This window comes from Chlorocebus sabaeus, chromosome 7 (genome assembly GCF_047675955.1).
Source record: "Chlorocebus sabaeus isolate Y175 chromosome 7, mChlSab1.0.hap1, whole genome shotgun sequence".
NCBI classification, from domain to species: Eukaryota; Metazoa; Chordata; class Mammalia; order Primates; family Cercopithecidae; genus Chlorocebus; species Chlorocebus sabaeus.
The window spans coordinates 63,883,196-63,898,315 of NC_132910.1; the positions used below are offsets into that span (position 1 = coordinate 63,883,196).

At 39.7% G+C, this 15,120-nt stretch overlaps 1 protein-coding gene across 15 annotated transcripts in view; it reads left to right on the forward strand.

The window, feature by feature from the left end:
- The window catches only part of ALPK1 (alpha kinase 1), a 140,474-nt gene extending 128,175 nt beyond the window's left edge, over positions 1-12,299 (forward strand). For all 15 annotated transcript variants that reach the window (XM_037990986.2, XM_037990999.2, XM_037991007.2 and 12 more), the window contains 5 exons: positions 937-3,070; positions 5,679-5,832; positions 8,975-9,137; positions 10,193-10,379; positions 11,568-12,299. In XM_037990986.2, coding sequence (XP_037846914.2) covers positions 937-3,070; positions 5,679-5,832; positions 8,975-9,137; positions 10,193-10,379; positions 11,568-11,767 — 2,838 coding nt within the window. In that variant the 3' untranslated portion in view covers positions 11,768-12,299. The remainder of the gene's footprint in view (positions 1-936; positions 3,071-5,678; positions 5,833-8,974; positions 9,138-10,192; positions 10,380-11,567) is intronic.
- The last annotated feature ends 2,821 nt before the right edge of the window (positions 12,300-15,120 follow it).

Here is a 15,120-nt window from a genome sequence, read left to right on the forward strand (position 1 = left end):
ACCTGAGGAACCTTCTCAAAATATGTATTCCAGCCAGGCATGGTGGCTCACACCTGTAATCCCAACACTTTGGGAGGCCAAGGTAGGAGGATGACTTGAGCCCAAAATTTCAAGACTGGCCTGAGCAACATGGTGAGATTTCATGTCTACAAAAATTTAAAAAATAAAAATTGCCCAGGTGTGGTGGTTCACGCCTATAGTCCCAGGTACCAGGGAGGCTGAGGTGGGAGGATCATGTGAGCCTGGCAGGTTGAGTTTGCAGTGAGCTGAGATTGCACCACTGCACTCCAACCTGGGTAACAGAGCAAGACCCTATCTTAAAAAAAGAAAAAAAAAAAAAAAAGGAAAAAAGGAAAGAAAGAAAGAAAGAAAAAATAAGAAACAAAGAAAGGCTACACATTTCTGAGCTCTACCCTAGATCCACTAAATGCAAATCTCTGGGGTTGGTATCCAAAAATCTTTAATTTTGGAATATTGCCCAGGTGATTCAAATGCACAGATGCATTTGGATACCAATGCCCTATTGTTTTAACTATTAAATGAATGATGTATTTATATATAGCATCCTTATTTGCATAGAGAAACTTATATCCATTTCCATGGATGGACTCTGTTAAAACTAACAACAGCAACAAACACAAGTCTATCGTCTTTAATCAAAATGTATCAGAAATAAAATAGGATGGTAATTGAAGCTAATTTCTTACCCCTTCATGTCAGCCAATCGCTTACATCCCCATCCCTTCTTCTGATTCACCAAAAAGACCTCGGGTCCTTAACTCAATGTTTGCTGTATGTTTTCCTTAGAATGTTTGTGGCATGTGTTCATTTTTCTATAATATTTCAAATGACTGTCTTCCAGAAATGAAAAGTTTGTCCTGATTCACTTCCAGTTTTTAATTCAACATCTGATTTGGTATTCGGTATTTTTCCCAGAATATCCGTGGCACGTGCTTATTGTCATATAGTAGTTCAAATGACTGTCCTCCAGAAATGAAAAACTTTTATCTGTGTGAAGCCAAAGAGGCCTTTGAGATTGGCCTTCTCACCAAGAGAGATGATGAGCCTGTTACTGGAAAACAGGAGCTTCACAGCTTTGTCAAAGCTGCTTTTGGTCTCACCACAGTGCACAGAAGGCTCCATGGGGAGACAGGGACAGTCCATGCAGCAATTCAGCTCTGTAAGGAAGCGATGGGGAAGCTGTACAATTTCAGCACTTCCTCCAGAAGTCAGGACAGAGAAGCCCTGTCTCAAGAAATTATGTCTATGATTGCCCAGGTGAAGGAACATTTACAAGTTCAAAGCTTCTCAAATTTAGATGACAGATCTTATGTTCCAGAGAGTTTCAAGTGCAGGTTGGATAAACTTATCTTGCATGGGCAAGTGGATTTCCAAAAACTCCTTGACACCCATTCACAGCACCATACTTCGGTGTGTGAAGTATTTGAAAGTGATTGTGGAAACAACAAAAATGAACAGAAAGGTGCAAAAACAGGAGTCTGTATCACTGCTCTAAAAACAGAAACAAAAAACATAGATACTGTGAGTACTACTCAAGAAAAGCCACATTGTCAAAGAGACACAGGAATATCTTCCTCTCTAATGGCTAAGAATGTTCAGAGGGAACTCAGAAGGGGAGGAAGGAGAAACTGGACCCATTCTGACGTATTTCGAGTCTCGTTGGATCAAGATGTAGAGACTGAGACTGAGCCATCGGACTACAGCAATGGTGGGGGAGCTGTTTCCAACAAGTCTCTGAGTGGCAGCCAGAGCTCCAGTGCTTGGAGCAACTTATCAGGGTTTAGTTCCTCTGCAAGCTGGGAGGAAGTGAATTATCATGTTGATGACAGATCAGCCAGAAAAGAGCCTGGCAAAGAATATCTGGTGGACACTCAGTGTTCCACTGCCTTGTCTGAGGAGCTAGAGAATGACAGGGAAGGCAGAGCTGTGCATTCGTTGTGTTCAGAGCTTCAGGATCTCTTTCTTCAGGAACCCAAAGATGACAATGCAGAGCCTTCTCAAAATCAGCCACATGAACAGTTGCCCTTGACACCCTTCCCTCCTCATAATATCCCAGGTACTTTCTTGGCCCCTGGTGCAGGGCTTCTAGAAGGAGCTCCAGAAGGTATCCAGGAAGTCAGAAATATGGCACCCAGAAATACTTCTGCTCACTCCAGACCCTCATATGGTTCTGCTTCTTGGTCTTCTGATTCTGGTAGGCCCAAGAATATGGGCACACATCCTTCAGTCCAAGATGAAGAAGCCTTTGAAATAATTGATGAGTTTCCAGAAACCAACTGTGATGCGAAAGACAGGCAGGAGAAAGAGCAGGGAGAAGAAATCGGTAAAAGAGGCACAGGCCCTACAGTTAAAGCTAGTCCCTCCTGGGTTGACCCAGAAGGAGAAACAGCAGAAAGCACGGAAGATGTACCCTTAGACTTTCACAGGGTCATGCACAATTCTCCGGGAAACATTTCCACGCTGCCATATAGCTCCTTCACCCCTAATCGGCCTGTTCAAAATTCTGACTCCAGAAAAAGTGGTGGTTCAGTTGCAGAGCAGGGCATCGACCCTGATGCCTCCACGGTGGATGAGGAGGGGCAACTGCTTGACAGCACGGATGTCCCCTGTACAAATGGGCATGGCTCTCATAGACTGTGCACTCTGAGAGAGCTGCCTGGTCAGAGGGCTGAGACCCCCAATTCCTCTGTAAGCAGTAACATCCTCTTCCCTGTCCTCAGCGAGGACTGCACTACCACAGAGGAAGGAAATGAGCCTGGAAACGTGCCAAATTGCAGCCAGAACTCCAGTTCATCCTCAGCGTGGTGGCTGAACTCACCTGTGTTTTCCAGCGGTTCTTCTGAGGGGGACAGTCCTTGGTCCTATCTGAATTCCAGTGGGAGTTCTTGGGTTTCATTGCTGGGAAAGACAAGGCAAGAGATCCTTGAGGCTCGCACCTTGCAACCTGATGACTTTGAAAAGCTCTTGGCAGGAGTGAGGCATGATTGGCTGTTTCAGAGACTAGAGAATACGGGGATTTTTAAGCCCAGCCAACTCCACCGAGCACATAGTAAGTACAAACTTTTCAGTAGGTCCCCCCTCAGGAAGCAGCTATGTTTGGGTGCTCTGAAGAGCTTGGTATGTAGATCATTTAAAGCTCATGAAAGGAATAGACCCCTGGTATGCTTTGTGAGTTCACAGAGAAATGTATGCTTCAGGGGTCTCCCTCACTCTCTGTGATGGACCTTAATGGTTGTAAAGAGGCTTGCTCAGGCTACCTTGCATACTGGAGGTTTGCTCTAAGGACACAGAAGGCAGTGAGGGAGACAGGAAACTCAGAGGACTCCGGCACAACCATCACTAAGGGTTGAAAACAGCTCTGGAGGCCGTCTCATCCACTCAGCATCTATCTTCTTCACTGATTCTCATTACCAATCAGGTGATTTTAACAGGCTGGATGCCATATTATCTGCTCAGCATCTATCTTCTCCTTTGACTCTTTTTACCAACCAACTTATTTTTCTCTATCTATCCCCATTAGAATTCTATGGGGACATGGTTTGACCTAGTTAAATATCATCTTTCTATTGGGCAGGGACTTTTTACACCTGTCTACCTAAGTGGTTTCTTGCCAGCCAATTGGTTGGTCAAGTGCGTCCTTGTCTCGCATTCATGATGCTATAACAAAATGCCATCAACTGGGTAGCATATGAACAACAGAAATTTATTCCTCATAATTCTGGAGCCTGGAAGTCCAGGATGAAGGTACTGCTTTCTGGTTCATTGACAGCGCTTTTCCTCTGTGTCCTCACATAGTGGAAGGGGGAAGGGTTTCTCTGAGGTCTCTATTATGAGGGCACTCATCCCATCTATGAGGAATCTACCCCACAGGACCTAATCACCTCCCAAAGGCTCCAACACCCGACACCATCACCTTGTGTGTTAGAACTTCAACATGTGAATTTAGGGGGAATAAAAACTTCCAGACTACAGTACCCTACTGTTGCAATCAGCAGCTACTTCTTGCTTAAGGAACAGCCCAATGTCACTGCCCAATGCAGGAAGCCTGGGCTGGAGCCACCTAGTAGTCAATGTCTAACACAGCTTAAAAGTGGTAGACAAGCCGGGAGGAAGACAGAAGGAGATTCTTCTCTTAGCCCAGGAATCACATCAAAATGCCCTCCTACTATACAGAAAAATGATTTGAATGATTAAAAAAAGATTGTGAAGCACATCGTAGAAGAAACAAACTACATGGATTGCTAAGCACTGGTTACTAAATAGTAGTTCTCAACCCTGGCGCCACATGAGAATCTTCTGGGGAGCTTTTAAAAACTTCCAATGCATCACCCCAGAGATTTCCATCTAATGGGTCTGGAGTTGGACCCAGGATCGTTATTTCTTATGAGCTCTCTGGTGATTCTGCTTAAAGCCACTGTTGAGAGCTTCTGCTTCAAAGTATTCTAATGTTTTGCCTGCCACCTTGAAGTCCAACTAAAACACACATCACATTGTCACCAAAAAAAAAGCAAAAATTTCCAGCAATAGGGTTTTCTTACTTACTGTGAGATTCTGCAATTTTGGAATCACATTTCTTACAATGAGGTAACTGCTTTCTTGTTATTTGTTATTGTTTGCTAATTTGTGGATGAAATACATTCGAGGAAGCAAGGCCCAAAATGGCAGAAACAAAACAATGATTCCCTTCCTCTTTTCTTCTCTCAATTCATCACCCGTCCTGTGTGTGGACAGACAACTCACCTTCCATTTCCATCTACCTTCTCTAACTGAGTCACCCAACCCTAGTCACCATCTCACCCAGTCTGTAGGCAACCCCTTCCCAGAACTGTCAGTTTATCTTGCTTTAAGTATTTTTCTCTCCCACATGTCCCATTCATTTATCTATTTTCACAATCTAGACACAGGTCTTTTGTTTACTTCATTTTAATTCCAACCAAAGTGTTGTACTCCTTCCTTAGGATTCATGTGGTCTTTCTCCTCAAAGAGATACTTTCTTACTTAGCACTGTTCTTCCTTTCTTTAAGGTGGAGACTGCCCCTACTTTTTCCTCTATCTTTTCCTTTTTTCAGTTGAGTTCACATGTTTTTACAATAGCTACATTTTCTCAAATAATTTCCAAACCTTCTCAACCTAAAACAATGAAAAGAAAATTAGGGTGCACTTGAATATATAGTGCTAGGATTCCCAGAGCTGCCGGGAGCCTATTAGGTAAAATTATCTAGTTTATTTCTATTCATGTGATCTGCCATCAGTAGTAGCTTCTATTATTTGGGATCCCCAGGTAATAATAGTAAGTTGCAAGCACGTGTCACTTGTCCTAAAATGGTCTCTGGGACTTTCTGATTTTAAAATTCCTTTATTTTCCACTACTTTCATATAGAATCTTCATGCTTATCTTCATCTCTTTTCATCACAAGTAAGGGATTTTGTGACTCAAAGGCCATTATCATTGTAATTTATAAAGTGTTACCTTTTTATTATTTCTCACTAACTTTTTAATACTGTAGTTGTCATAGAAGAGATGAAAATTAGAGAAAAATGTATAAAACAGTGAAGATTTCAGGTGAGCTGGTGTAAGACCTGTGTCGCATCAGCTTTATTCATGAATTGTAACGTCCTTTTGAAAATAAGATTCATTTTCATCTTTTTTTTTCTAGCTGCTCTTTTGTTAAAATATTCAAAAAAATCTGAATTGTGGACAGCCCAGGAAACTGCTGTCTATTTGGGGGACTACTTGACTGTGAAGAAAAAAGGCAGACAAAGAAATGCTTTTTGGGTTCATCATCTTCATCAAGAAGAAATTCTGGGGAGGTATTACTTAAAAACATTTGTATACTAATGTAAGATGAGCTAACCTTGCCCTACATGAGACTTTGTAGGGGTTGAAAAACTTAGCCAAAATATATTTTCAGATTTCTACACGTCTTTCTTTTCATTATTAATTAATGAACAACAGTTACCATATACTGAGGACCCACGTTATATCAGCTGTTTTGCTGGATGTTTTAGCTACAGGACCTCAAATCCATCAGGGAAACATTATTGGCCATAGTGTACTGATAAGAAAAATAAAGTTCCTGGTCATATGGCAGGCCAGAGAGCCTTCAATACTCACTAAAAATGCTGGCAAAAAGGGTAAATTATGAAAAGCACACTTTTAAGTAAATAGGTGAGCCTGAAAAAAGGCAGGAAAATCCTGAGGCCAGAGATGAAGCCTGTTCAGGGATCTAAGTGATTGCTGAACCCTTTATGGATCCCGCATAGGAGTTTGGGGCAGGGGTGGAGTGAGGGTGCAGCCAGTGACAAAAGCTATACGCAGAAGGGGATGAGTTCAGATACCACTCATACACAGCAGGGAATCAGGAATGCTACATCCCCAGGATAAATGGTATCTCTAAAAACCCTGCCCCAGTGAAGTAAATGCCTGGAAAGTTTTTGATTTGGCCTTAGTTCTTAATAAAATTTTTAAACAAAAACTCACCTGAAAAATTAGTAACCACAGGTGGTCTTCACTGGGTTTAAGACATAATTTTATATCATTTGTATATTTTAAAAGACCTATAAAGCCATGACTTTTCATTTAAAGTTGGCCTTATTATTTGCTCAAATCCAAATAGTGTAAGAAATAAATAGAAATAGAGAAATCAAGTGACTCTGTAAGCAGTGGAAGTACATTTCTTGAAAAGATTATTGATTATTATCATTATTATGGTAAACATGTGCCAGGCCCTGTTTTAAGTGATTTATATGCTAATTCAATTAATCTTTACAAAACCCTCTGAAGGTAGATACTGTTATTATTGTTACTTTACAGATGAGGGAACTGAGTCACAGAGATGTTAAGGAATTGCCCAAAATCACATATCTAAGCAGTAGGGGCAGGTGCTGAGGCTTAAATTGTGTCTCCCAAAACTCAATATTGAAGTTCTGAGTACTTCAGACTACGATCTTATTTGGAAATAGAGGGATTGCAGATGTAATTGGTGAAGTTAAGATGAAGTGATACTGGAGTAGGGTGGGCCCCTGATCCAATATGACTGATATCCTTATAAAAAGAGGAAATTTGGAGATAGACACAGACACAGAGAGAATGCCATGTGAAGACTGTAGTTATGTTGCCTCATAGTAAAGAACTGCCAGAAGCTGGGAGAGAGCCTGAAACAGATTCTTCCTTAGAGCCTTCAGCAGGATGATGGCCCCGCTGGAACTTTGATCTTAGACCACTATAGGCTTCAGAACTCTGAGAAAATCAATTTCTGTTATTCAAGCCACCCAGTTGGTGGCATGTTGTGACAGCAGCCCTGATACACCAGAGTACACCATAGGAGGACCTGAGATAAGAAATAAGTTGAGGATAAGAGACGTAAAGAATGGAGTGAGAGAGTTCAATGTATTTCTGGTCAGAAGAAAATAACAGAAAGAGAGCAAAAGCAATATTTGAACAGATACTTTCTGGTAATTTTTCAGAATTGCCAAAATACACTAATCTTGAAATACAGAAATCACAATGAATCATAAGAACGGAAGGGAACGGAGGAAAGAAACTGGAAGGAAGCAGGAAGGGAAGAAGGCGGGCAGCCAAAAGCACTAAGGACAAAGAAACCATTTTAAAATCAGTCAAAGAAAAAAGACGTATTACCTACACAGAAATATTAATTTGACCTACAGCTGGTTTCTTCGTAGCAACAATGGAAGTCAGAGACAATGGAAGTCATATACTTAGTACAACTCTCTTTTATGGAGGAAGGCAAAATAAAGACATTTGCAGCTTAAAAGAAAAAATGACCATGGCAGTTTACCATGAACAAATCCTTACTGAAGAAAAATGACCCCAGAAAAAAAATGGTATCAGATGAGAGAAGATACGGGCCTCTGTTCTCAGATTGATGATCCCATAACTAGGACTGGAGGTCTTCTGGCAGAATGTTCAGGAAATGCTCCAGTAGCCAGTACTCACAGGTTCACTCTCTTGTGCACACCTCTGGCATCAGTCAACAGAATTCTGAATTAGTTCAAACCCTCTGTAGGTCTTGGGTTCTCTCCATAGCAGAACTGCCTAAAGCACTGATATAGCATCTCTATTACAACAACTGCTCCTCTGCAGGCTGCCTTCTGAGGCCATACTGCAGCCTGCCCTGTCAGATTTCCTTTCTGGTCTTCAGGAGTCTGAATGGCCAAAACCCCAGCCTCCTTAAGTTCCATTATTATATAGGATTCAGAAATTTCTGGAGAGAGTTTACCCTGGTTGAAGTCTATGACTCAAGCAATTCCCCTTGATTTTTGGTGGTCACTCTGGGCACATGTGAAATTACTCACAAATTCACACCAGTTTACAGCAAGTATAAACTACAGTAAAGTGCAGCACTGTTTTGCTTCTTTCCGCATGTAATCATTTACTGCCTTGTATCTTCCCACACCAACTGTCTATTAGCTCTTGAAATATACAAATCATGTCTCACACTTTCTTCGAGTCACTCAAGACTAGCACAGTGTTATGCACATAAGAGGTGTTGATGGATAATAAGTATTTATAGATATGAAGTAATCATAAAAGGAAGGGATAGAGGAAGGCTTCAGATTGATGAACTGACTATATAAGGCCACACTGCAGGGAGTGGAAGATCTTGACTCCAGAATCCATGTGCATTCCAGTATACTTTGCTACCCCCTTGTCTTACCAGAGGTCTGGAGAACTTCTACATTAAGCGACACTTTCCCTTTATAACCAATATCTTTCTGGGTCAGCTAGAATGAGTGAGTTCCATTGTTCAAGTAGCTCTTACAAAATTATTTGAATCTTGAGATAAGTCAAAATAATTAATATTCACTGTCTAAGGCAGAAAAAGAGATCTTTCGAGCATTCTTGCATATGTCTTTGATCTCCTCTCTCTTACTCCATAGCAAGTAAGAGAGCACTTTCGCATTTTGTTGTGTGGATTTTCTTCATTCCTAGGTATGTTGGGAAAGACTATAAGGAGCAGAAGGGGCTCTGGCACCACTTCACTGATGTAGAGCGGCAGATGACCGCACAGCACTATGTGACAGAATTTAACAAGAGACTCTATGAACAAAACATTCCCACGCAGATATTCTACATCCCATCCACAATATTACTGGTAAGATTATCCTGAACACATCATTTGCATCTTCCAAATCACACTTGAATATGAGTTAATCTGAGTATCTGGTTCCACATAGTCAGGCTAGCATTTTTAGCAAACTATCCTTGTGTGTTGTCCCTGTACCTTCCAAGAGAGAAAGAACCCTAAAGATTGTATCTAGTACAAACTATCTCCTCAACATGATGCATAAATCCCGTTTTATGTCTGTTGGCCTCACCCCTTGCAACCAAGTGGTTACTAAGTCAAAGCTTACATATTTTCAGCAAGAAAAAATAATTGTTCCCCTTTCACTTTCAAATAATCCTAATTGTTAGAAAGTTCTTAGACTTGGCCCAAATCTATCCTTCTCTAACTTCCGTCCATGGATTACAGCTCTCCCTCCTGGGACCATGAAGACCAGTCTCTCTTCACTAACATATCCCTTTCAATAGATAAAGGCAAATATTCCCATTGAGTTTTCTCTTCTTTGGATCAAGAATGCCTTGCTACCCTGAATATATTAGATCCTTAGTGCATTCATACTTGCAATAATTTTTTCATTGGCCAGAGACATTTTTAGACCCATCTTTTCCTAATCGTAATAATTATCATCCATTTCATACCTTCTTTATGTCACTCACTGTGCCAGGCAGTTTACAAACCTTAACTCTAACCTTTGAAACAACTCCACAAAGTAGCATAGAAACACTTAAACTGATATTTCAACCTAGAGTCCCAGAGCATGATCTAACTTCATGTCCTGGTAACCTAGCCTCCAGGACAGGTCACCTCATGGCCTAAATCTTAAGTGAGCAGTTTAATATGTGAATAATAATAAATTTAAGTTCTATGACATACCACATGCCATGTTAAGCATTTTACATGCGTTTCCTTGCATAATCCCTTCAACAAGCCTAAAAGGTAGTTATAATTATACCACTTTACCCATGATGAAATTGAAGCTCAGAGGAGCAAAGTGGCAGAGCCTAGGTTCAAACCAAGATTTACCCAAGTCCAAAGACAATGGCCTTTACCATTATGCTGTAATGTTTCCCATTGCTATTTTTCAGATTTTAGAGGACAAGACAATAAAGGGATGTATCAGTGTGGAACCTTACATACTGGGAGAATTCGTAAAATTGTCAAATAATACGAAAGTGGTGAAAACAGAATACAAAGCCACAGAATATGGCTTGGCCTATGGCCATTTTTCTTATGAGTTTTCTAATCATAGAGATGTTGTAGTCGATTTACAAGGTATGTGAAACTGGGAATTATTTTTATTTTTGATACTATATGTAAAGTAAAGTTTTGTAACTAGCTTCCCTAATTTTAATTTAATAGATTGTTCTCTGTATAGGCTACTATTTGGAGTTAACTTAATTGATCTTACTATATATAGCAAATAATTCCTGAAAGAAAAAAATGCCCAAAACTTCTACAAATGTCTACAGTATCACATAATCAGTGAGAGGGTCTGGTTTATGTTCTATTGGGCTTCGTTCCAGAGCATATCTATAACAGCTTTTTTTGTTTCACTCAAGTAGATTTGAGTGATGTATATTTCTTATCATTGCATTTTCTTCACATGTCGAAATCTTCTTTCCACTTTTCCTTTTCTCCAGTCCCCTTACCCTTATTAAAAGTGTGATGCTGGGTTTCATAATGGGGGTCATTATAGAACAGAAATCTGTATCCTTAAGCTATGTACTTAAATAAGACTACTTTTCAATTCTACCTTAATATTTTAATTTTGTTTTAGTTTGTCTGGTATTTTATTCATTAGAATTTTTATTAGAAAATACCCTATATTTCATGTAAATTATAAGTAAGATTTATTATAATTATTTATAGTTATGGTTCCATGGACATCCCAGGACCTTCCCTATTCCACTCTCAGAGCATTTATCACTCTGTTATATATTTAACTTTTGATCTGTTCCCCTTCACAAGAATGTTAGCTCAATGAGTACAAAGATTTTTGACTACCTTGTTCAATCGGTACCACCAGTGCCTAAAATAGTGTTTTAGAGAGTGTCTGCACTCAATAAATATTTGTTGAATGAACAGATGAATATATGAATTAATAAGTCACTAAAGAAATTTCTGAATCATGAAAGAAATATTCCATATTACGATATTGATAATTATTCAAAGTGTATTTTATTGCTTTCTAATACCTTGAAAATTGGTGATCTGGGGATGTCATATTTGACAAATATAATTACCCAATATTTAATTATTCTTAAACCAATAACTGGAATATGCAATCCAAATTCTTTACCGGGAATTTACTAACTATAAACCACAGGATGGCCAAGTGTTTGAAGTATCTCTTTAAGAGTGTGTGTGTGTGTGTGTGTGTGTGTGTGTGTGTATTTTTGTAAACATTTGATGGACATTTACAAGGAATTTAATACTCAGGTGTGCTCATTTCTCTTTCAGGTTGGGTAACCGGTAATGGAAAAGGACTCATCTACCTCACAGATCCCCAGATTCATTCTGTTGATCAGAAAGATGTCACTACCAATTTTGGAAAAAGAGGAATTTTTTACTTCTTTAATAACCAGCATGTGGAATGTAATGAAATCTGCCATCGTCTGTCTTTGACTAGACCTTCAATGGAGGAACCATATAAGTCATAGGCTGTATGGATTGGTAATGTGACAGACCTTAGTGACGCTCTTAAATATCTGGTTCTCTCCTTCCAGGCACATAGAATATGGCACAGTCTGGTCCTTTGGGGCTTGGGCAGGGCCGTGACACAGGTTCTGGCCAATGATTTGTGAGAGGAATTGATCAGTATCACTTTAAGTCCTGCATTTAATCAGCAGCACGAGATCCTGCAGAGCCTCTTTCCCTCTGCCACCATTACCAAGAATGTGTCAGGAGACCGCTGCTTCTGGGCATAAGTCCTGCAAGGAAAGCAACATGGAAAACAGCCCCAACTCACCCATAAGGGATGCAAAGCACTGCTGAGAAAGACATGTGTTGTTTAAGCCATTGAGATGTTAGAGCTTTTTGTCACTATCTATCAAGACTGATGCTACTGGGGCTTTTCCTATTGATTTGGAAGTTCTTCACATATTAAAAAAATGTGAGCCTTTGTGATACAAATTCAATTTGTTTTTCTGTCTTTTGACATTTGACTTGCATAAAATGTTTATCTGTGCATAATTTTTTATATAGTTGAATTCATCAATCTTTTATTTTATATGGCTTTTTGGTTATGTATAATATTTAGATCTTCCTTATACTCTGAGTTTCTTTCTTTTTAATTCTCCCATATTTCCTTCTAGTATAATTAAATCTGTAAAAAGTAAGATGGAAGAGTGGTACAATTTTCCTTATCCAGTCTGTCCTTGATGGGCATTTAGGTAGACTGGATAAAGAAAATGTGGTACATATACACCATGGAACACTATGTGTATTAGTCCACTCTCATACTGCTCTGAAGAAATACCTGAGACTGGGTAATTTAGAAAGGAAAGAGGTTAAAGTAACTCACAGTTCCACATGACTGGGGAGACCTCAGGAAACTTATAATCATGGCAGAAGGCACCTCTTCATAGGGTAGCAGGATAGAGAATGAGTGCCAGCAGTGGAAATGCCAGATACTTATAAAACCATCAGATCTTGTGAGAATTCATTCACAATCATGAGAACAGCATGGGAAAAACTGCCTCAGTTACCTCCCACCAGGTCCCTCCCATGACACATGGGAATTATGTGATTACAATTCAAGATGACATCTGGGTGGGGACACAAAGCCAAACCATATCACCATGTAACCATAAAAAAGAATGAGATCATGTCACTTGCAGGGACATGGATAGAGCTGAAGGCCATTATTTTTAGCAAACTAATGCAAGAACAGAAAACTAAATATCACTTGTTCTCACTTACAGGTGGGAGCTAAGTGATGAGAGCAGGTGGACACATAGAGGGAACAACACACACCAGGGCTTATCAGAGGGTGAAGGGTGAAAGGAGGGAGAGGATCAGGAAAAATAACTAATGCGTACTAGGCTTAATACCTGGGTGATGAAGTAATTCGCACAACAAACCCCCATGACACAAACCTGCACATGTACCGCTGAACTTAAAATAAAAGTAAAAAAGAAAACAACAATATCATTGAATGTTGTGAACTTTATGAATATACCAAAACCATTGGACTAGACACTCAAAGGGTAAATTTTATGGTAGGTAAGTTATATCTCAATAAAGCTTTTTTTTAAAAAAAGAATATTCTTAAAAAAAAAAAAAAAGATACATTTTCCTGGCTACCACAGTCCATCCCTTTCCCGACACAGATCTACTTCTTCACACAGGTTTAGGAAAGAGCTCCTCCGTGATCTTACTGAAAGAAACAAAAGGGCGACCAGTGAGATAAAACAATTCTTTTCTGCAGTTACTCTTGGGGGCTGCAACTGATGCTCACTCTCCCTGTCCTCCACTGTTCATTCTAAGTTTCCCTCAGCCTTAACTATTAGCTCAGGAGGTCTGGGCGGCTTACCTGGTTGGTGAGACTCAAACTTGCATACATGATCTTCATGTATCAAGTCTGAACACTTGATAGTTTATACTCTTCTCAATTTGAGGTTGCTGCACATGTCTCTTCACAGTTGCAACTGAGGCAAGGAAGACCCATTCCAGTCTCCTGCTGTGGGGATCACAGTTGATTGACACTCCCAGCTTCCACTCCTTTGAAGCCATTACTGTGTTTATGCTGAAACCATGTTGCCCTCAATGTGCTGTCAACCAGTGACTAAGCATGACAAGGACACTAGTCTCAGAATATTTCTAACTGCTGACTGTGACTGTGGAACAAAGTCTTGCCACTGGCCTAACCAAAACTTTCTTAAGGCCGGGCATGGTGGCTCAGGCCTGTAATCCCAGCACTTTGGGAGGCCGAGGCAGGTGGATCATGTGAGGTCAAGAGTTCAAGACCAGCTTGGCCAACATGGTGAAACCCCACCTCTACTAAAAATCCAAAAAAAAAAAAAAAAAGGCTGGTCATGGCTAATTTTCCAGGAGGCAGTTTGCAGTGAGCTGAGATCGCATCACTACACTCCAGCCTGGGTGACAGAGCAAGACTCCATCTCAAAAAACAAAAACAAACAAACAAAAAACCCTTTGCTCTCTCCTTTTATAGGTGTCAGGACCACAGCATGGTCCCCTGCCTACTCTTGTTCCCTCCAATTGATCCTTTACAGTCATTTCTCCCAATAGAGGTCTTTCATGTTTAATCCTTTCCTGGTATCTGCTTCTTGGAAAACCAAAGTTAACACATGTTTATTAAGGAAATGAAAAAAAATGTAATCTATCCTACTAACAAAGTAAAGGGAGAAAATCATGTAATTTCACAAGATGCAGAAAATTATTTCATAAAATTCAAAATCAACTCATGGTAAAAGAAAAAAACAAGCTCTTTGAAAACTAGAAATAAAGAAAAGTTTTCTAAATCTGACAAAGGTTTTTTCTTTTAAACTTAAATCAGCAATACCATAATTAATAGTGAAGCAATTAAACCTTTTAAGTTGAGAAAAGGAACAAGACAAATTTGCCTACTATCCCAATTCTATTCAATATCATAGAAGTCCAACTAATAAACATAGAAAGACTAAAACTAGAAAATCATGATTTTGCATCCATTAATGAAATAATGGATCTAGGCAGAAAGCATTGATGGCTGCTAAAACTATTAGGGGAAAATTAGATGGGGAACTTTATAACGGAAGAATCAGGCTGATGCTACTCACACTTCAATCAATCTGATCACTAAAAGTGGGATAACAAATCAGTGATAAAATGACATTTTTGAGTCAATTGGGGATTTTGAATATGGACTGAGTGTTAGACAAAACGATGAAGTGATATCTTAAGAACATTCAACCAAAAGAAAAATTTGGAAAAAGATATGAAAGCAGCTTGACTCTTTGGGGTTAATGTTGAAGGGAGATGGTTACATAGCAATTCATTGTACCAGTCTTTC